Raw genomic sequence first — 22,882 nt, forward strand, 5'->3', positions numbered from 1 at the left:
CATAGGGGGCATGAAGTTAAGGATTTGAACAGTGGGGAACTGCTAATGCAAAATGCTTCAGCCACTTGGAAAGCCAGTTTGCTTTAGTTTAGTTTCCAGTTTAGTTTCATATAAAACTAAACATATTCTTACCATATAAGCCAGCAATCATGCTCCTTAGTATTTACGCAGTTGAGTTGAAAACGTATATCTGCACAAAAACCCGCCTGTGTATGTTTAGAGCAGCTTAATTCATAATTGCCAAAACTTGGGAGCATCCAAGGTGTCCTTCAGTCGGTGATTAGAATAGATTGTGGTACACCCAGACAGTGGAATTTTTTCAGCACATAAAAGAAATGAGCTATCAAGCCATGAGAAGACATGGAGAAACCATAAAAGCCTGTTACTAAGTGAAGGAAGTCAAGTCTATGTACCATATGATATTGTTGGAACAATAGGACATTCTCCAAAACCATGGAAACAGTAAGATCAGTAGTTGCCAGGGGTAAGCCCCCAAAGAGAGAGAAGGATGAGAGAGAAGGCAGAGCACAGGGGATCTTTAGGTCAGTGAAGCTCTTCTGTTGATACCACAGTGATGGATACATGTCCTTATACGTTCATCAACCCCTGCAGTGTACAACACCAGAGTGAACCTTAATGTAAACAGTGGGCTTTGGGGATTTTGCTGTGTTTTTGTCGGTCCATTAACTGAAACACATGTCTGGTTCTGGTGCAGGATGTTGCTAGTTGAAGAGTCTGGGGAAAGAGGGGTCGGAAGTATATGAGAATTCTGTACTTTCTGCCCAGTTTTGCCGTGAACCTGAAACTGCTCTAAAAAATAAAGTCTATTTAAAAAAAAAAAAAAAAGCGTTATCAAGGGCACGTGGATGACTCACTGAGTAGAAGGCAACTCTTGATCTCAGGTTCATGAGGTCAAGCCCCACACTGAGCTCCGTGGTAGGAGTGGAACCTACTTTAAAAAAATTATTAGAAGAACAAAATCTCCTTCCTCTCTCAATCTCTAGTGCCGTATGGAATCCCTTCCCCGTAGTAGTACATATCAAGTGTTTTCATTAAATTGGCTAGTGGGAAGGGCATTTCTCAAACTGAAGCCTGGAGATTAAATCTGATCTATTTCAGGGGCCTGTGAATTCTCTAAAAGAATTTTTTAAATGTTGTGTTTTCATCTTACTGATAATTTTGAATCATCTGGATTCACATTACAATCTAGTCGTGCTGCACAATTTCAGTGCCTCTGTTTGTGTTTGAGAAACCTGGACTAAAACATTCAGCATGCATATAAACTTCTGATCACAGAGTAGTGCTGCTGGCTCTAAGTGATCATTTGGTCTTTGAGAAATGTAACTGGTTTTACACAGCAGCACCTTAGCCAGCGGGACTGGATATTTCTTAGTTACTTCCTACTGGTAGATAGAATAGAGTACTGAGGAATGGTTTTATCTGTGTTCGTATCTATGCGCCCCCCATTTTTTTTAATTAAAAGGACAGAAGGGAGGGAAGGAAGAAGGAATAGAGGAGTCCCCAGATATTAATAATGGAGTTTTAATAGGCTGGTGTAAGGATTTGGCCAGGGGTGGCATTTTCTTTCTCACTCAGTTTTTCTCAATTTCACTTTTAGGACCTGTTTCAGTTAACTAGGGGAGTGGTTGAGCCCTTGAAATCAGCAGGTCCTCTGGCTCCAGAAGTGACTACATTAATTCAGATCTGATAGCGTTCTTCCACTACATAAGTGTCTCTCGTTGGAAATCACCTCTTCTGTGAAAGAAGATGGGATCTCGTAAATTTATCTATCAGTGTGGACTTGAAAGTTCCATTGGAAAGCTTGATAAAAATCTTCCAAATCCTAATATATGAAAAGAATCTTTTCACATAGATGATAACTGATACAAGTAAGCCATAGGCAGGTTAAAAAAATTTTCATCTCTCTTTTCACTATACTCTTGATTTTTCACCTTCCAAAGCAACTCATTTTTATCAGGTTTGTTCAAACAAATCTAGTTCCTTCACTTGCTTCCTTGAACACACAGCTGTTTGCTTTTTCGGTAAGGTTGATTATTGCTGACTTCCTGAGAAGAATATGGAAATGCAAATAGCCAGGTGTTGTCATCATCATTGAACTAAGTAGGAGTCATTAGAGCTGAACTAAGATAAACCTCTCTGCCTAGCATCTACTTGAGTAAGTCTCTAAAAGTGAGCTTGGATTTACTGTGTTCATTATCCTAAGCCATTCAGAAATGCCTGAGGAAAAGATGGTGGTCTCTCTAACTTCACTTCACTCTTCATGGGTATCCCTTGCTGCAAATATTGAAGTCTGTGGTGGGTACTTTCTGAATATGGGGGTGAGGAAATTCAGAAATCAATACCATTTTTTGTAAAAGCCATATAATATGCGTATTTTGAAGGGGACAATGTGACAGGATGGTAATGAATTGTTTGCTCTTGCCAGGGGGCAAGTATGTGCTATCTTAAAGACGAAAGGTGAATTAGATTTTGGAATCTTGTGGTCCAAATAAGTTTCAACTGAAGCAATAAGAACATCTCATCTGGATAAAGAAGAATACAAAAAAACAAAAAAAAACCAACAGTGCACAAAATAAACACAAAAATAAACAACATCGGGCTTCTGGCTCAGCAGAGAGCTTGCTTCCCCCCTCCCCGCTGCTCATGCTCTCTTTTTCTCTCTCTCTCTCCCAAATAAATAAAGAAAATCTTTTAAAAAATAAAATAAAATAAAATAAACCCTAAACCCAGCCCCTCCAGGATGGGATAATTGAGGTTTTGTTGCTTAATCAGAAATTAAGGAATAGTAGCAGATGTCCCAGAGCCCAAGGTTTTAGTTCATAATGAAATGGGTTAGTCAGTAGTTGTGAAATATGCTCAGCATATAACCCCTTCATATAAACTACAACTGTAAATAGCTACTCACCTTTTTTTTTTTTTTTTTTTTTTTTTAAATAGGTTGGCAGAGGGGCGCCTGGGTGGCTCAGTGGGTTAAAGCCTCTGCCTTCGGCTCAGGTCATGATCCCAGGGTCCTGGGATCGAGCCCTACATCAGGCTCCCTGCTCAGCGGGGAGCCTGCTTCCTCCTCTCTCTCTGCCTGCCTCTCTGCTTACTTGTGATCTCTGCCTGTCAAATAAATAAATAAAATCTTTAAAAAAAATAGGCGGATATATAAGGATGACTAGTCTTTTATATATATATATATATATATATATATATATATATTATATATGCTGATGTTTTAATAGGTTGGCAGATATATAAGGATGACTTTGCTCTTTGAGAAAGTCATATACATATATGTGTATGCTGATATTTTAAGAGTCATGCTGTGTACTACACTTTCGTACCAATTAAAATTGCAATTAGAAGAAAGAAAATTATTGGGTTTAATTTTTTTTATTTTGTTATGAAAGTGATTTTCAGTCCTTTAAAAAAACATATACTGTCTTAAGTTCCTTTGTTTTGGCAAATTTAACTTTTCTGGCTTTGCACTGGTAGACATTGAACTGACATAGAAATGCTCTGCAATTTTTTTTTTTTTAAGTTTATTTAGTTTTTAGTAATTTCTGTACCCAATGTGGGGCTTCAACTCACGACCCTAAGATCAGGAGTTGCATGCTCTTCCAACTGAGCCAGCCAGGTGCTCCAAAGTGCTCTATAATTTTAAAGAACATTCCAGTTTTCATATTATATGTTAGAATGCTTTTGGCTGCAGATAACAGGAACTCCCAACTCAACTGGCTTTAAACAATAAGGAATGAATCATTACACAAAATAAAAAGTCCAGGACCGGTTAATTTTTTGCCTTCATGATATATTGAAGATTCACATTCCTTTCATTTTTCTGCTCTGCCAGCCTAAGCTATTGACTTCATCCTCTGGTCCCTTATGGTTTCAGGTCAACTGCAGTAACTCTAAGGTGTTATCAGAGCAGAGATAAAATGTCTTTAGCAGATTTTCTTTCACACCTCTTGTTCAGACTAGGTTACATGCCCATGCGTAAACCAGTTAAGGCAAGGGGATGTGTCTACCATGATTCACTTAGACCCTTGAAGATGTTAGCCTGAAGCACATGGGTGATGATTGGGACAGGGGAGATGACGGATATGTGAATAAAATTAGAGTGCTATTTGCATGCAAAAATGGGAGAATGCCAATGAGATGTGCATAATAAAATGTGACATATAAGGATCCCTAAAACTAAAATTAAGAACCCTTTATGTAGGATCTTGAAAATCTCTGCCTGCGTCATATTCCAGCCCTGGAAGCTATATTCTCTGACTACATGCATTCATTTTGTTCTACATAGAAACCTGGTCAGGAGTGACCCCCATCCTGGAGACTAGAAACCGGTAGTCTTGAGAAGCTAGCTGCGGGGCGTGATAGGAGTTCAGGGGACGGAGGTTTCATCAGAGGCAAGCAGTGGCCCCCAGGAATTGGGAGCAGAGATCCATGAAGAAGAGCAGGACCGAGCAAGGGTGTCACAAATGGAGGCTGTGTGTGTGAGCTCTGAGCGAGATCGGGTTGCAGAGAACACGATGGCAGTGCATTCTGAGAAACACAGCAGATATGTGTTCCAGCTCTTCTAGCCCCAAACCCGATAACACCATAGCGCAGAGCCCAGTGATGGGGTACAGTGCAGGACTCTTGAGATGCTAACCTTCCTTCTTCCTGGCTGTCTCCTCTGGGTTCTTAGGTTCTTGGGAATGGGATTGATGGAGGTTGCAGTTAAGTGGTTGCTCATTTGGAAAGTAGTAATGAAGCTCAGGCAGGACCAGAATTTATATACACGGGACGTTAAATTGTGGTTTTATTAATGCCAGGATAAGAAACAGCCCTGTGATATCTATACTGAATATCAAACTTCTGTTGTCCCTTTACTCTTCACTGTCGTCCACAGCCTTCATGACTTGTTCCTTCAGGTCTTCTCCTCTGAGAGCTTTTCCCAGAGCCCTCACCCCTGGCTCTCGGTCTCCCCCGCCCCAACTCCATACACCTTCCTTATTTTTCCTCATAACTGTTTCTGCTGCAGGAAGACTTATTTACCATTTATTATCTTTCTCCCCCACTAGAAGTAGGTTTCATGAAGATGGGACCTTTACTTTCTTGCTCATGTTTTATTACCTCCAGACTGGGAACATACTTGGAATAATGCTGGATGAGGGACACCTTGCTGGCCCAGTCAGTAGAGCATGTGACCCTTGATCTTGGGGTCGTGAATTCAAGCCCCACGTCATGGGCAGAGTTTACTAAAAAACAAAACAAAACAAAAAGGAAAGAAAAAACACTTAAAAAAACAAAGGTAAGATTGGTTAGATGAATGAATGAGATACCTCTCTATGTTCTTCCTAAAATTTTTCTCAAAAACTATTTCTTGTTTATGATTGGATCCCCAGGCCTACCGTAGTGCCTAGCACATAGTTCCTTTTCTTTGCCTCTCATTTTTAACTCTAAATCCCTACGTTGGTAAACATTCACTTATTTGTTATCTGCTCTTACCTTTCATCCTGCAATTTTCCCTCCTCCTCCCCATTCCAGAGTGACTGAGATTAGTGAAACTGGACTCCCCAGGCAACCTCTGCTTGATTCTATGATGGCTTTTGGGCATTTTATCACACAATTCTGAGACTGTTGGTACTTACCCATTTTTACCCACCTCCTAAACTTTGGGCTTCTTAGAGGGTAAAGGTTATGTTTATATATTTTACCCCTAGAACATTAGCACGATACCTAGCATGTAATTTTGTTTTGTTGAATAAACTAACGAATTCAGTTCAGTTAGCATTTGTTGAGTACCTAGCACATACAAAGATTACTAAGAACTGAAGGGAACAAAATTCTACACTCAAGGAATTCATAGTCTAATGAGAGAGGCTGCAAATAGGAATCAAGGCATTAGTGACACTTGTGATTTAAGCCAAAGTGATTTAAATTCAGGGAACTGTGGGACTTCCCAGGAGGACTAATTAAGGCCAACTGAGGAAAGGTTTCATAAAGGACATGGTATCTGAGCTGAGCCTGATAGGCCAAGTTGGTGGTATTTTGTTTTGTTGTTGTTGTTGTTGTTTTTGTGATTCATCATTTTGATGATTAAGAATAGATGACTTTAAGCAATTATTCAGAAACCATTTTGTCACCTTATTGATATCATGTAGCCTTAGAGCTACAAAAAAGCTAAAGGTGGAGTATTTGTACTTGGGTTTTGGAACTAAAGCCTCAGAACCTAGATCAAGACAAAACATTTTTAGCCCTTGACAAACCTGTGGAGGAAGAAGTTGTTTCCATATGTAAAATGACAATTCTGAATGTCTTAGTGTACTATTTCTCCTCTCTTCAAATAAAATGAAAACCTCTCTTGACACCCCCCCTTCCTTGACCAGCTGCTACCCCATTTCCTTGATCTGCTTTGCTGAAAAACTTCTAAAGTGATCTTTCTGTGCACAGTTATCGCATTCTCTTAGAGTCACTTCTCTCGTGCTCTCACCCCTGCCAGTCCATCAAAACCATTCTCGTCAGGGTCAACAGTGACCTCACTGTCATTCATTCTAATGGTCAATTACTAGTCCTCTTCCTACGTGACACTGAATATTCTCCCAGAGCATGATTTCTAATGGTTATGCAAGTACTTTGAAAGTATAAAACACCATACTATATACCATGATAGTATCATCATACCTTCTTTAAAAAAAAAAAAAAATTATTTATTTGAGAGAGTAAGAGAGAGGGAGAAAGAGCATGAGTTGGGGGAGGGGCAGAGGGAGAAACAGACTCCCTGCTGACCAGGGAGCCCTGCATTGGACTCGACCCCAGGACCCCAGGATTATGACCTCAGTTGAAGTCAGATGCTTAACCTAGTGAGCCACCCAGGTGCCCCTCATTATTCCTTTTTTAAGAACTTGAAAATTTATTTTTAAAGATTTTGATTTCGTGTTTTTATTTTTTTTCCCTGTAGGGGACATGGTCTCAAAATACAGAGAACCTTTGATCCACACCTTCCTGAGGGGAGCAAGAGATCCTGATAGTGCTCATAGGGCCAGCAGCTTATCAAACCTTGGAGAACTGTGCCAGCGGCTGGACTTCCTGCTGGGTTCCGTGGTTCATGAGGTGATGCCATGTCGATTCCTTTCTCTAAAGCTTGTTTTTTTCTTGGACCTATGATATAGGATTGGGAGTCAGATCTGTGGTTTTTTTCCAGATCAGATGAGTCATTGAACCTCCCTTGGCCTCACTAATCTTCTATGTATATCGAAAGTTATATACCGAAGAATTTTTTTTGTTGCAAGTAATACAAAGTCACCTTAATTTACCTTATGCATTAAAAGAGGATTTATTATAAAGATTCCAAGATAGCTAACAGAGTTGAAGGTACCTCAAGCAAGAGCAGATGGAACTTAACCCTGGGTCTGTGGGCCATCTGTGAGTTTCATCTCTGTTCACAGAAAAATCTCAGGCAAATATTGTAATTGGCCCTCTTTGGTCAGAGATGCCCTGTAGTTCAGGGGGATGAGATTATTTACCCAAAAAGAGGAATTAACTTCCATGGTTTGTTCACCACTTTACACCCAGTACTTGGTACATCGTACACAAAGGCTGAATAGGCAGCCACAACAATAGCCATGTGGGATGTTGGCATTGGACACTCCTGGTTGATGAAATGTGCATCTTGCTGTTGTCCTCTACGAACATCTTCCTCTAGCTTCTTCGATTTTATATTTGCCCTTGTGTTTGTTTAGTCATAAATATATTAATATATATCCTGACTCCCTACTGTGTGCTAGGCACTCTGCTATTTAAAGACGATGCTGGACAGAAAAAGACCAGTTAACATGTGGACAAGAGTATTTTTATTGCCAGTGCTCTTGACTGTCTTAAATATTCATTTGGAAGAAGTTGGCTTGTAAATTATAAATATACAAATAAAACAGTTTGTGTTATTTTTCTGTTTGTGAGAGATCAGATTTCTCATACAGAGCACATAACTTTCCTCGAACAAAAACTGAAGAACTGTAATAATTCTGGCTCCTTTTACACTATTTAGTATGCTGAGGTTGACCATATTGAACAACAAGTATTAAGAAGTTCCTAGTGAGAAGGAATTTTCTTTGATGTCTGGTGATTGTGTCTTATGAATAAGCAGAGAAATACACTCATGGATATTGTAGACACTTGAATTTTTGGCATTTCCTGATTCCTGAGCTTTATAGTCTTTGTTTTATTGATAGTAAAGGCTATTCATGTCCTTAAATTCCAACTTCGGATTTTTAAGAAATTTATCCATCAGTCATTTCCTCTCCTTTAGCTCTTCCATGAGGGACATACCCCTATGTCTAACTTGTACTTCTTTTTTCTTTTCTTTTTTTTAAAGTTTTTATTTAAATTCCAGTTAACATACAGTGTTATATTAGTTTCAGGTGGAGTTTAGTGATTCAGCACTCAGATACAATACCCAGTGCTCGTCACTACAAGTGCCCTCCTGAATACCCATCACCTATTTATGTATCATTTTTAAAAATAACTTAGAAGCAATGATCATTACCAACTTCAGACCTTAGAGTGCTCTAATTTATGTGAACCGTTAGGTACCTGATCTTCAGTGGTTTTGGATGGTGCTTAGCAAATCTCTTGTCCGTTAATATATGAACTTGTAACACTTAAGAGAAGGCGTTTGCAGTAGCTCACCAGTTCTCCCGACTTCTTCACAAGTGTTCTCTCCCCCTCCCCAGAGGCTCCCTTTGTCCCAGGCCCACCAGGCACCGTGGAAGTCAGCATGAGCAGGATGGACACCCCGACTCGGCTGGGGCAAGGCCATGTCATTCAGTGCCCTGCAGCGAACCCTGCAAGCATTCAAGTCTTCCTGGGGCGTGGTGTCCAGGTCCCAGCATGCCTTCTGGGCGCTCGACTCTTCCCACTGGTTCTAGAAGGGAAGCACCTGCCAGGCACCTTGGCTCCCCAGGCCTGGGGCCAGTCCAGAAAGGGGGTTGCTGAGGGTGCAGAGCCGAGAAAGGCAGGGATGGTCTGTGTGGACGGTGGGCCACACAGAAGGTAGGGGTACTAGTGATGTGCGGCTAAAGATTTCAGCTTATTTAAACATTTCTGGGTCAAATAGTGAAGTGGTTCCCGCATTTTTTCTTTGTTTACTCGGTCTCTTCACATAACTCAACCCAAACTGAACCATAAACCATGATCTGAACCAAACCCAAATATTATCATTTTTTTGTTAAAGAGAGAGCGAGCATGGTGGTGGGGAGAAGGGTATAGGGAGAAAGAGAGAGAATCTTAAGCAGTCTCCATGCCCAGTGTGAGCCTGCCCTTGGGCTCAATCTCAGTGACACTGAAATCATGACCTGAGCCAAAATCAAGAGTTGGACCCTCAACTGACTGAGCTGCCCAGGTGCCCCTAAATTTTATTATTTTTAATAACAGCTTTGCTGAGATGGAAGTCCCATACCATATAAGTCACCTATTTAAAGGGTACAATTCAATGACTTTTAGTTTATTTACAGAGTTGTGCAGCCATCACAAAATTTTTAAAACATAACTGTGAACAGAATAAAAACTTATCCCAGATCTCCTGGTGGATCAGCTCAGGTTTGACAGGATTCCATACATTTTCTAAAACCGGTGACCCCAGATAGTACCTCATGATCTTCTATGACCAAAAAAACTGAGACCATGTTTCTTTTTGAGTCCTAGACTCTTCTCCCCCTTTTCTCTCTTAAGGAAAATGTAGCACGCTATAGCATACTGGGGGCATATAATTTCCCATCAGGGCATTAGATAAAATTCTTGGTTTGATTGATTAGAAAAATTGAGCTCAAGCAGGTTTTGTAACATTCAAGGAGTGTCATCTCTCTGGAGAACCACCTGACCTGTTGAAAGAAGATAAAACTCCCAAGTGCACTTGGGGATGGGAATCAGTGAAGACCTATCTCCAAACCACCTATTTACCTGCGGTCACCTGAGCACATGACTTAGACTCTGAACTTAGTTTCTGGCTTACATGGGATTAAAGGGGCGTCTGTCTGGCTCAGCAGTAGAGTGTGTGACTCTTGATCTCCGGCCATTGGTTCAAGCCCCCCGGGGCGGGGAGGGTAGAGATTACTAAGAGAAAAGGCAGGAGATTAAAATACCTACACTGCAGAGTTTTAACCAGGATCTAAAGATAACGTATATGTGGAAAATAAGGAAAGGTGGATATGGTGGTCAGCATTATGTCAGGTGGAGGGAAGGCTGCAGTGTGAAATAGGGGATTCAAGGTGAACTTCATTTGGAAAGGTGACAATTGAGTAAAGTTGTTTTTTTTTTTTTAATTAAGATTTTTCTTTAAGGAGCATTTTGGTCATTTGAAGGAGGCTGATGATGACAGCGCCGAGCCATGGCAGCAAGGAAATGAGAGAACAGGGGTAACCAGTGTCCTTCAGATGTCCCCATTTGTACATCTACCCAACACCTACAATGTGCCAAGCCCTTTGTTAGGAGCTGAGATTACAAAACCCTACAAGATACCACCCTGCTTTCTAGGCTTGGGTAACCTGGTAGAAGCCACAGACCTCGGTGACTACAGTTGCTGTCCTTTGTGACAAGTGCTGCAGGAGCACATTTTAGGAGCCCCTCAGTCAGGTTTGAATGTTGGCAAAGATGTGCTGGAGGAAAAGACCCTTGGACCTGAGTCTTTAGAACGGGTAGAAATTGGATAGCCCAAGAAGGCGTTTCAGCAAGGGCACCGAGCTGTGAGACAGCATGGCATGTTGGAAGAACTGTTGGAAGATTCGAAAGGCTGGAGTGAAGGGTCGGGGTTGGGAGTCTAGTTGGTGGCAGCGCTGAGGCAGGAGAGGTCGACAGGGGCTACATCATGAAGGGTCTTGTTAGCTTTACAGCTTCCTGGCTCACAGCAAGAATCAGGGATTGCTTATTAAGCCTTCAGAAATGAATTGTGAATAGGTAGTAGGCTGTTTGCTTCCCATGGTGCTAACACAAAAAGGGAGCTCTTCCTTTTGTTTCTGCCTCAACATCCATGTGAGGAGCTGCTACTGTGGGGGCACCCAGCTGGCCAGCCCCTACCCTGCTTCTTGAGACCTGGACTCCCTGAAACACAAATCCCAGGCATGTTTATGATCACTAACAAATTATGAGCCCGGTGAGGGCAGAACTAGTCTTTATTTACCTAGGCATCCACCTAGCACCTGTCACAGTGCTTGGCATATAGTGGGTGCTCTGTTTGTTAATTAATATTGAATGAAGAGGAGAGTAAGGCTTATTTGGGAAGACTGGTTCCTATGTGTTTTGAAAATAGTAATAATAGCAAGCACTTAATACTTTCATGAGGACCTTGTGTGTGTCAACTGATCCAGTTCTCACAAAGGAAACTGAGGCACAGAAAAATTAAATCAGTTGCCAAGGTCATACAGATAGGAAGTGGAGGGCTGGGATTTGGATATAGGCAGGTGTTTCCAGCATCCATGCTCTTAACCGTGCTGTATATTATCTTCCAATAAATGTGTTCAGTTCATTTATACGATTGCTTTTGTGCCAAAAAGAAAAAAATGCTTTTGTGCCTTAAAAAGGAACAGTATTGCCATATAAGTAAAGCTACTGACAGGAAGGGTCATGCAGCTCCATTGCTTTTGGCAATGAAACTTCAGAAGGTAATATATTCCCTCTGATTTGGAAAACCAGGTGTTTCCATCCCACATAATTTCTGTCTCTTCTTTTTAGATGTTTCTTCTTATGTAGCATCCCACGCTTGCTGTGTCATCAGCGCCAAACCAGCTGCCTTGGGTGGACTACAAGTTTGAACATGGTTGGACACCCGACAGCGTTAGCCTTTCAGCCATTGAGCCCTCTGGTAGTCAGACTGCTCATGTCCATTCCAATGGAAAAAGTGGGATATTGGGCACAGCTCTTAAGTTGTTCTTTATTTATTTTATTTACACAGTCAACAGATATGTGTTGAGCACTTACTCTCTGCCAGTTATGGGACTACAACCAAGCTATGTGCCAGATTATGGGGATCCAGCTGTGAACACAACACAGTTCCTTTCCTCACGTAGTGATGTTCTAGAAAGGAGACGTGGCTAACAAACAAGCAAGGAAGTAAACAGATATATCCTGTGTCAGATAGAGTGGGTGCTAAGGAAATAAATCTAGTAAGGGAAGGGGCGCAAAGGGAGCTTGTTATGGTATGTGAACTTGGATGAACAGGAAAGGCTTCACTGATGAGTGACATTTGAGATAAGACCGGAAGGAAGCAAGGGGCTGATCTAGGCAGATACCTGGGAGAGAGCATGCTAGGTGCGGGAGCAACAAGTGCAGAAGCCCTGAGGCAGGTGCATGCCTGACAGGCTACTGAACAGCAAGGCCACAGTGTCAGGTGGTGGCAGCCTAAGCAGGGCCTTGTAAGGACTTTGGCACTTACTTTGAGTGATTTGGGACGCCAAGGCAGAAGAATGAAAGGATCTAACTTATATTATTTTCTTTTTGAGAGAGCATATGTGCGCATGCGCAGCGAGGGGAGGGGCAGAGAGGGAGAGGGACAATTCCAAGCAGACTCCCCGCTGAGTGCAGAGCCCTATGCTGTGCTCATTCGTACAACACTGAGATCATGACCTGAGCTGAAATCAAGAGTTGGACAACTTAATCGACTGGGCTACCCAGGTGCCCCATGTCATCTGTTTTGATATAAAATTGAATAAACTAACCACCATAGTCTCTTCTAACATGATCTGAATTGGCAGTCATAGCTGTAGCTCTTGGGCCTCTGAAGAAAGCTGTCCTACCTGTTGGGTGGTCCACATTTGGGCACTGTCTGTACTGTGACAGTGTTTGCTGGTAGGGAAGGAATATAAAAGATAGGATCAACCCATCAGTCTCTGTACTGGAAAATCAGGTTTTTCCTCCCTGTTGATGTCAAGATTTAACCTGTTGGAAGAGCATTATTATTTTCCCCTATTTCTCCTTTTTCTTGTCAAGAGCTATGTTGCTTGAAACCAAATCTTTTTTTTTTTTTTAAGATTTTATTTACTTATTTGAGAGAGAGAGAGAGATCACAAGCAGAGGGGAAAGGTAGAGGGAAAAGCAGACTCCTCGCTGAACAGGGAACCCAATGGAAAATGTGATCCCAGGACCCTGGGATCGTGACCTGAGCTGAAGGCAGATGCTTAACTGAGTCACCCACTTGTCCCTGAAACCAAATCTTTTTTTTTTTTTTCTAAAGATTTTATTTATCTATTTGACATAAAAATCACAAGTAGGCAGAGAGGCAGGCAGAAAGAGAGGAAGGGAAGCAGGCTCCCTGCTGAGCAGAGAGCCCAGTGCGGGGCTCAATCCCAGGACCCTGAGCCGAAGGCAGAGACTTAACCCACTGAGCCACCCAGGTGCCCCTGAATCCAAATCTTGAAAGGCATTTCCATCTTTATCAGTCTCTGTGGGAAGTAAATATGATTTAAAGGAACCACAGCAAGAGGCCCATCCTCAATATGACAAGTAAGATATACCCTAGGTGAGAAGCCCATGGGACAAACCACTTTATATGTGATGCTCAGAATTCCGTAATCCTGAGCTTTGGGGTATGATGCAAAGCCATCACCTCTGATCCCACCGAATGATCCAAATTGATTACCAGACTTGCCGTGATGGGTGCAGTTGCCTAAGTGCACTTTGAAGATAGGTGGACCTCTGAGATGAGGACTCTAGGAAATGTCCTGGAGAACCCCAAGTAAGCTCCAGTAGCCATCAGGGTTCTCCTTCATGGCAGGTTAAGTGAGCAAGCTGAACATGTGTTAATTGGAGACTGTACTGCTTTTGTTCTTAAGGTTTCTCAGTTTACAAAATAGAAGGACAGATGATTTAGTTTCAGATAAGTTAGCAGACCAACTGAAACTTTAATAAAAGCAAGCTCTAAGAAAAGAGATGAAGATGCAGTTTGAAAATTGAAGTCATGCTTTCATGACATGTAGCTCAACGCTGGTACCTTCTCACCTGGGATTTCCCAAAGTTGGTTTGTCATAATCTTACTGTTTGTTTTATTTTTATTTATATAGTTCTGATTATGCTTGGTATGTGCCAGCCATTTGGGCAGTGATGTTTTTCCTTATTTCTCTTGGTTCCTATCAAGTGTTAAATTGCTTAAACTGATTTTTAATATTTCCAGAGTAATCATCATCTTCCTCTTTACATGTCCCTCAGAAGTGGATGTGAGTTAAGTATTTTAGTTAGTAAAGAGAAAGCCTTCCGCAATGTGGTTTATTAGAATAGGTACTGACCCTGAAGGCAGGCAACACGAAGATCACATAGGATGGGTTTCGCCCTCTGGGAGGACTTAGAAACAAAATAGAAATATTATACCAGTTCATAAATTAGTAAAGACCTTACATCATCTATCTATTTGCCAAGCCTTTTAGAGGTTGAAGACAATGCTAAGTGTGTCCTTGGGTTGAAGGTGTGAGAGATTGACTATGGGAGTGACTTGTTCAGCCTGGGTAGATGGAAGATAGCGGCCCTGTATCCTCCCTGCTTGAGGCTTCAATGAGGGGTCTGCCCCACTGGCCCGTAGGAAAGCAACATTGCAAGCTGGAGATGGGAGCTCGATCTGAGCAGAAGTTTTGTTCTTGTCTCTAAATGGTATCTGCAAGAACATTGAAAAATTCTGATGCTTTAAAAACATTTTGCGTATTGACCATAATACAGTTCATAGGATTTGATCCTTGTGATAGGTGTTGAGGAAGGTTCGTGATCAGGCCTCCTCCTGATCATCCCGGATGGCTAATTGCAGATGGGCTGTGTCCCCTCCGGTGCACACATCACTAACGGCCAGTAGCAAACAGGAGGCCATTCCAGCTGATCTCAGCAGGGCTTGGGAGAGAGCAGGGCTCCTCTCCCGATCATACCTTCGAAGTGGCACAAGAAGTCAGGCATTGGCCTTGCAGGGAACCCCTTTTCCAGTCAGGATTCTTCTGCCTATCCCAATTGTGGAATTAATGCCCGACAGTCAGAACTAGAGCCACTGAGTGAGGCACAAGCATAGCCTGCTCAGCCCAGTGTGGCAGAACAGAGGTGGCAAGCTGGACACCAGCAAGGTTCTAGGCTAGGAAGCCTTGATCCACCAAATGTGGAAACCGAGGCCCCAAACTAAACCCAGAGGGATGCAGGCAAAAGGCTTGGGAGCATCTGCACATTATGTGGGCCCAGGCTGATTTTTGTGCCTTAGTTACCAGACTGAATAAGCTGAACTTCCATGTGTGAAGAAGGACTCAGGCCTAGCTCGAACTTGTCTCTCTGATTTCAGCGCTTACCTTGTAAATACTAAGCCTACAAGTGGAGGTAGCTATTATATTGTTACCTGTTTGGAGGTCGCCCAAGGAATTCCTCTTAGGACTGGATTGCTTCTACCGTTAATGCCAGAGGCATGGAAGCCACTGATGGTCTTGGGTCAGGGTGTCCCAGGTCAAAAGCAGAAGCAGCTTGCTGGATCTTACTGAAAAACAGCCCCTAAAGAGTTGAGCTTTTCTGCGATTTCCCTTCACTTGCGAGATGCAAGTTTGTCTAATAGATGTACAACTTGATTAAGTGCCAATACATCACAGATGCAATTATATTTAAGAACAAGCTACTTCTTATAATCTCTCTGCCATCACTGATTAATTAGACACTTTGAACTATGCCCAACTATTTAAAAGCTGTGAAAAATACAACCTGCATGGTTAAAATTTCTGCACAAGCCTATTTCCCCGTTTGTGCCTGTATTTTTTTTAAACCTTTTAAAAAACCATTCTTTAAACATAATATGTATTTACACATGTTTCCAAACACACAATCTGGCTATTTTCTTATCATGGTTAGGAATCTTCCCATGGTTAGCCAAGAAGTACACTCACACAGTAAATGAAATAAAGTATGTGAAAGACCAGTTGAATAATACAGACTTACTTTCAGATTGTTGCTGCCATTGGCCACACTTTGAAGATTTTTGTTTTTAATTTTTAAGTCTTGGATGAATACCTTAGGAAGGTTTTTTGCCGTTGTTTTTAGTGGTATCGCTTTATTGAGGTTTTAAAATATTTTTGGGGGCGCCTGGGTGGCTCAGTGGGTTAAGCCGCTGCCTTCGGCTCAGGTCATGGTCTCAGAGTCCTGGGATCGAGCCCCGCATCATCGGGCTCTCTGCTCAGCAGGGAGCCTGCTTCCTCCTCTCTCTGCCTGCCTCTGCCTGCTTGTGATCTCTCTGTCAAATAAATAAATAAAATCTTAAAAAAATATATATATTTTTGTGCTTACCAAGAGTCGGGTGGGGGCAGGGTGGTTAACAGGGTCTAGAAATGTTCTTATTTTATGACATATAATTATTAGCTATATATCTGGCACTATGCTGTGCTAGTAATTTCTAGTCTTTTCTGTCATAGGGCTGTCTTTTAAAGTAAATGAGCATTGAAAGACCAATTCCACACATGCAGAAGCCCAGGGAGACTCTGAAATTGGCACCGGGTGACTGACACAGTGGGGTACACTAGGCTTGCAAGACTGGGACATCTGAACATGCTGAAGAAGATCAGTTTGAATATTTATGTATTTCTCTAACCCTGGGCTGTAACTTTCATCAGTGGCACATTCATATTCATGCAGAGCCTTGAACTCAGAAGCCTGCTCAGCTGACTCTGCATGGTCCTCGCTCCTTAGAAGCCACTTGTGTTTGGGCCATCTTTCCTCCCTTCGATTTAGTGTCCCCAAATGGGGACAAGTCACGTTTCTTCCCATTTTTGAGGAAATACTTGAATTTTACCATACCTTTATTATATATACATATCCCTTCCAACTTCCTCATGCTCCCTTCTGAATACTAAATCGGATTTTGCCCTTTTCCAGAAGAGCCAAACTAAACAAGATCTTCACCACTAGATCTCTCCCTCTTTATTGAGAACAGGGAAATTCTCCACCCCTCTCTAAGCCAGCTTGTTCATGATGAGCGTGTAGAAAGTGGAACCCAGGTGAAAAGCTTTAGGTAATTGGGCAGTCTAGATTTTTATTGACTTCTCTCTCACCCTCCTAGGTAACAGCTTGCCTGATAGCTGTGGCTAAAACAGACCATGAAGTTCAAGTGCGCAGAGCTGCCGTCCACGTGGTTGTGCTGCTGCTTCGGGGCCTCAGCCAGAAAGCTACTGAGGTAAGTCAGTTCCTTACCATTCGCAGCTACCCTGCCTTTTTGGGTTTTATCTGTTTATCAGTCTTCCTTTCACGGACACAGCCTCAGATCTTTTCCCTGGACAGATGCATGCGGATGAGTCCACCAGCAGAGCTTTTATTTTATAGCAGGAATACTGTTTGCATCTTTAGTCAGAGTCCCTATTTTCTTCTGTAGGGGTAAGGCAAACTACGCATTAACTGCTGCAGGAAAACCAGAGCCCTGGTTTTTAGGTTGCGACTCTGAGTTCTGGCATTCTTCTCAGAGGGGCCGGTTCCGCGTGCGCTTACTGGACCACACTAAGCCCGCCTCTGTGCGAACTTCAGTGACTTGTCTTCCTGTCTCATTTCATTGTTCAAAGCGAATTCCTGAAGGACCTCATTTAAAACGCTTCCTTTCTTGCTGTGAATTCAATCCCTGAGATTGTAGTTGCTGCATAAACTTTTTTCCTTCTCCGAGTGGGTCTGGCTGGATTTCTCCCCAGTGTATGGCCAATATAAGAAGAAAGTGTATATATCCACATGTGTGTGAAGAATGAGTAACCTCAAAATTAATTTTCCTCTTGATTTTCATGGAAACTCATTCCCAGCTGAGTTTATAGAGAGAGTTTACATTAATAATTTATTTCCTGGTATCCACAGTACTCATCTGTGGCTGGCACATCAGTATTTAACTGTCAGTGAAGCCATTAGAAGAATGTTTTGTCAGACCTTCAGGCTTTACTCAGGATAGAATTTTGCCATTATCAAGTGCCTGACACCATTTTTGTACAAGCATGGACTCATTAGTTATCCCCTCTTTATTATCTAGGACCTCGATGGTGGTAGGGACACACAGATCACAACGCAGTAACACAGATTAATTAAAAAAATTGCTATCGGGTACACAACTGTCCTTGATGAGAATCTGCTCTACAAGAGGGGATTAAAGTGTTTTTCATCCATTGTCAAGATCTACAAAACTCTTGGGGTGCCTGGGTGGCTCAGTTGAGTCGATCTCAACCCAGGTCTTGATCTCAGGGTCGTGAGTTGGGCCCCGCAATAGGCTCCACATTGGGCATGGAGTCTACTTTAAAAAAAAAAAAAAAAAAAAAAATCTGCAAAACTCTTGCCAGTTACACCATGGTTACGTAAGTTGTTGACAATGGGGGAAACTGGGTGAGGGGTATACAGGAATTCTCTGTGCCGTCTTTGCAGCTTGTCTGTAAATCTAAAGTTATTTCAAAATAAAATTTGAGTTTAAAATATGAGTTATAACACTATTAAAATATATCTGTACAACTCTGTGAGGGGGCTGCGGCAACCGGCACATCCCGGGGCTTCTCACTCCTCTCGGCCGGCACTGCCCTCATGGGCTGCAGGCAGTGCCCGGCTGACGGCTGCCCCCCACTGCTTCGGGCACCGAGGAGCTGGGGGCTGCACACTGCTGTGCCGGGCGGCTTGGGATAACACGCAGCTGTGGCGCACCAGGATCACCTCCGCAGGGTGAGGGAGTGGGGGCTCGGGCAGGGCTACTTGCTGTGCCCCTGCTCACTGCCTGTCCGTATATTCCACCTGCCCCCACCTACTCTCTCCTGCTCTTCACTCCTGCAAGTCTTCAGGCAAATTTGTCACCTACAAGTGATGGCACATCTTCTACCAAGACTCTGTGGGTGTGATTGTAAGTCCTGAGATAAGCTTTTACATGGGTTTCCAGCTTCCAGCTATGATAGGTACAAGATTTGGGAAGGTCTGACCCCGAGGTTTTGTTGAGTGATTGCCCTTGATTTCTTGGGCTTTGGCTTCAGTGACATCCATCAGGCCACATCACTTCCTCCTATTTGATCAGGCCAGCGTTGTGGAGGCACCTTTGCACCTCTGGGGCTCCAGAACCACAGAGTCAAACTTTGGCTCACGATTAGAGAGATCACTGCCCAGGAGGTACTCTGTAGGGGGTCGGCTTACCGTTAAGAGTCTCTGGCTGTCCAGCAGAGGCATATTGCCTGTGGTTGATGGCTCTCTCCTTCTCGAAAAGCTTCTCAAAAATGGAGGCCTTCTGTCACCCATCCTCACACGATAGATGAACTTCTTTGTATTCTCCCGAGGACTCGCCCCAGTCTTTGGGCCGTCCACCCAGTGCTCTGAGAGTGAGCTGTGGAACATGGAGGCAGGGATACCCAACAATGACAGAACTTAGTTACCGTCAGTCTCTGCGGCTACATCAGCCAGTGAAAGACGTTTAGAAGATGCTGGTTGGGAGCTCTTGCTTCTGTAACTGTTCCCATTCATTTTATCTATGGGCCGTTGGATCCCATGAATGTCTATCCAGTGGTTTTGGAGCTGTCTAGGAACACTGTCCATGGCTAGAGGATCCCCTGGCTTCCTGAATACATATACGGGCTTCCTCAACTCCTTCTGAGCTGGAAAGAGTAGCTTCCCTGTGTTACCTCCCCGACTTCCTTATGTTGTGTATTCCTCTTAGGAGGATATGCCCCAGAGAGGTCCTGGCTGCCAAATGCTGTTCTCTCACGAAAGTCCACTTGATTCACACGGGTGGTCAGCATGTAGTTAAAAGCCCACAGAAGCTCCGGCTAAGGATGTCCTAACAGTCCACCTCCATTCTTCCCACCTCTGAGTGAATATATGGACTTGCCTCTGTCTTTTTGCCTCTGATGAGCATTACTTCTCACAGATATAGATAGAGAGACATTCTTAAAAGTCTTTTTAACACTTCTGTGGATTCTGCTGAAATATTTAGAAGTACTCATTTCTGGCCCATCCTTGCCTGGAGTCCTATGGTGAAGACTGAGGAAAGGGTGTCTCCCAACCTGTCCTTGAATGGCTCTGAGGCCACATGCTGTTCAAAGTTCTCTAAGCAACACAGCTTCAAGTGTTGCTTAGAGTGAGTGAGAGTGAGTCTCCCTTGTCATAACTTTGGATTTCATTTCATCAGCTGCTTTTAATTATAGACATTTTTTTAAAATAGGTTTTGGGTTGAAAAATGCAGTATTCTAAGTATACTTTAAGACTATGATTTATCGACACATATTATATATATTTTATAAGGGTACTAAACCAACAGATACTCTGGCAGAGTAGTGAACCTTTTAAACATGTTTAATTTCTGAATAAATTGGATTCAATCCAAACTATTTACAGAATTTCCTAAAATCACAGGATATTATGAACCAGTAGCATTTGTGCCAGAGATTGTTATTAGCTAATTCTAACAGCAAATAACAGTCTGACTCTTTGTACCTCAGTGCTTAGAAGCATGTCCCTCCTGAGTTGGAGGGGAGGGGATCATTGTGTAGTCCAAGTTACCATGCTAAATATACATTGATTCCTTTTATGACAGTTGCTTAACTTCTCATTGGTTGTCCCAGAGAGGCTTCCTCATATAGTTCAGTAATCCCTGTACTTTACAGATAGGAAAGTTCCAGGAACTTTAAGAACAAATACTGAAAGGCCTATGAGCAAATGGTGCTGAATATTTCTTTTTCTTGCTTTCTTTTTTTTTTTTTTTTTTTTTTTAGAAATTTTTATTTATTCATTTGACAGAGATCACAAGCAGGCAGAGAGGCGGGCAGAGAGACAGGGAAAAGCAGGCTCCCTGCTGAGCAGAGAGCCTGATGCGGGGCTCGATCCCAGGACCCTGAGATCATGACCTGTGCCGAAGGCAGAGGCTTTAACCCACTGACCCACCCAGGCACCCCCACTTTCTTTTTTTTTTTTTAAAGTAGGCTCCATGCCCAGTGTGGAGCCCTGTGGAGGGCTTGAGCTCACAACACTGAGATCAAGACCTGAGCTGAGATCAAGAGTTGGACGCTGGGCGCCTGGGTGGCTCAGTGGGTTAAGCCGCTGCCTTCAGCTCAGGTCATGATCTCAGGGTCCTGGGATCGAGTCCCGCATCGGGCTCTCTGCTCGGCAGGGAGCCTGCTTCCCTTCCTCTCTCTCTGCCTGCCTCTCTGCCTACTTGTGATCTCTGTCTGTCAAATAAATAAATAAAATCTTTAAAAAAAAAAAAAAAGAGTTGGACGCTTAAACAACTGGGCTACCCAGGCACCCCGCTGAATTTTTCTTTTTTTTTAAGCCACAGTTTCAATTGTCTTAATCAAAACAGGATGATTAAGTGAATTTTTAAAAAGATTTTATTCATTTATTTGACAGAGAGAGAGAGCACTAGTGTATGCATAAGCAGGGGGAGTGGCAGGGAGAGGGAGAAGCAGGCTTCCCACTGAACAGGGAGCCCAGTGACATGGGGTTCGATCCCAGGACCCTGGGATCATGACCTGAGCCGAGCCACCCAGGCACCCTGATTAAGTGATTATTTATTTATTTATTTTTAAAAGATTTTATTTATTTGACAGACAGAGATCACAAGTAGGCAGAGAAGCAGGCAGAGAGGAGGAAACAGGCTCCCTGCTGAGCAGAGAGCCCGATGCGGGGCTCGATCCCAGGACTGTGGGATCATGACCTGAGCCGAAGGCAGAGGCTTTAACCCACTAAGCCATCCAGGCACCCCAAGTGATTATTTTAAATTCTTTTTTTTTATTAGCAACTTCAGGTATAACAACTGAAACTGGAATGAATGTTTATTTTCTAGTAATAAAAATGAATTTTGACAAAAGTGGCCAAAAAAAACCTCTATAAGTGCACACACCCTTACTGAATGAGTGAAAGAGAGAGTGAGTGTATGTGTATGTGCACAGCAAAGTATCTGGCTAGTAAAGTGAGAGAAGAAATAGAAACTCCATCTAGATTTCTCACATCTGTGTGGAGCCAATGAAAGCAACACTCCTGGTCTCACCAGTGCTAAAATAATTTGTGTCCATGGAATATTATTGTCACTTTCAAAAAACCACGTGAGTGGAAAACCTGTCTTCTGTTCTCCAAACCAGCTCTGTCTTGCGCTTACTGAAATTTATAAATTGTGCTTACTCGGTGAGTAAAGAAAAGGAAATGGGATGGGATGAATGTAGGATTCCTTTTCCTGGTGCATCCTTAAGAGCAGGTGTGTTAAATCTTGTAATCGTAGGTGTGATTATAATCAGTGGCACTTTAATGAGAAACGGAGATCACCACAAAGCTTTCAATCTAGGATTTATCTTTTCTGCTGTTTTGCCCCCAGGAACAGCTGAAATGAAAATGCCACTTTGCTGATGAAGTTGTGTGTGTATGTGTGTGTCTCTGTGTGTGTTTCCTCTTCTAATCACTATTTCTGAAGTTACACAGTGCCAAAAGATAATGCCAGGTTTCAGTGAATTTTCTCTTGCTGGTAGATGTGCCCGCCAAGAACCTCTGTGGTTCTGGCCGCTTGGAGAGGAGGTAGAGAGTCCAGAAGATCAGGAGATAGATTGGGTTCACAAAGGGAAGACATCACAACCCCCACTCATTTGAAAGCAGTCAGAATCTTGTGCAATCAATACAATATCCACACTGGAGGGAGACACTGTATTCACTTTCTTTCTTTCTTTTTTAAATATTTTATTTATTTATTTGACAGACAGAGATCACAGTTAGGCAGAGAGGCAGGCAGAGAGAGAGAGGAGGAAGGCAGGCTCCCTGCTGAGCAGAGAGCCCGATGCAGGGCTTGATTCCAGGACACTGAGATCATGACCTGAGCCGAAGGCAGAGGCTTTAACCCACTGAGCCACCCAGGCGCCCCTGTATTCACTTTCTCTTTTTTTTTTTTTTAATAATTTTTTAAAATTTTTTATTTCTTTTCAGT

General features: G+C 42.7%; 1 protein-coding gene and 1 pseudogene across 1 annotated transcript in view; both read left to right on the top strand.

Annotated features, from left to right (window-relative positions):
* The window catches only part of LOC111153063 (transport and golgi organization 6 homolog), a 197,320-nt gene that overhangs the window by 145,024 nt on the left and 29,414 nt on the right, over positions 1 to 22,882 (top strand). Inside the window, exons 16-17 of the mRNA XM_022511863.1 lie at positions 6,956 to 7,107; positions 17,042 to 17,155. Coding sequence (XP_022367571.1) covers positions 6,956 to 7,107; positions 17,042 to 17,155 — 266 coding nt within the window. The remainder of the gene's footprint in view (positions 1 to 6,955; positions 7,108 to 17,041; positions 17,156 to 22,882) is intronic.
* On the top strand, positions 18,295 to 19,518 carry LOC111153046 (annotated as a pseudogene).

The sequence above is a fragment of the Enhydra lutris genome, unplaced genomic scaffold (assembly GCF_002288905.1).
Source record: "Enhydra lutris kenyoni isolate GAN:26980312 unplaced genomic scaffold, ASM228890v2 scaffoldscaffold30, whole genome shotgun sequence".
NCBI classification, from domain to species: Eukaryota; Metazoa; Chordata; class Mammalia; order Carnivora; family Mustelidae; genus Enhydra; species Enhydra lutris.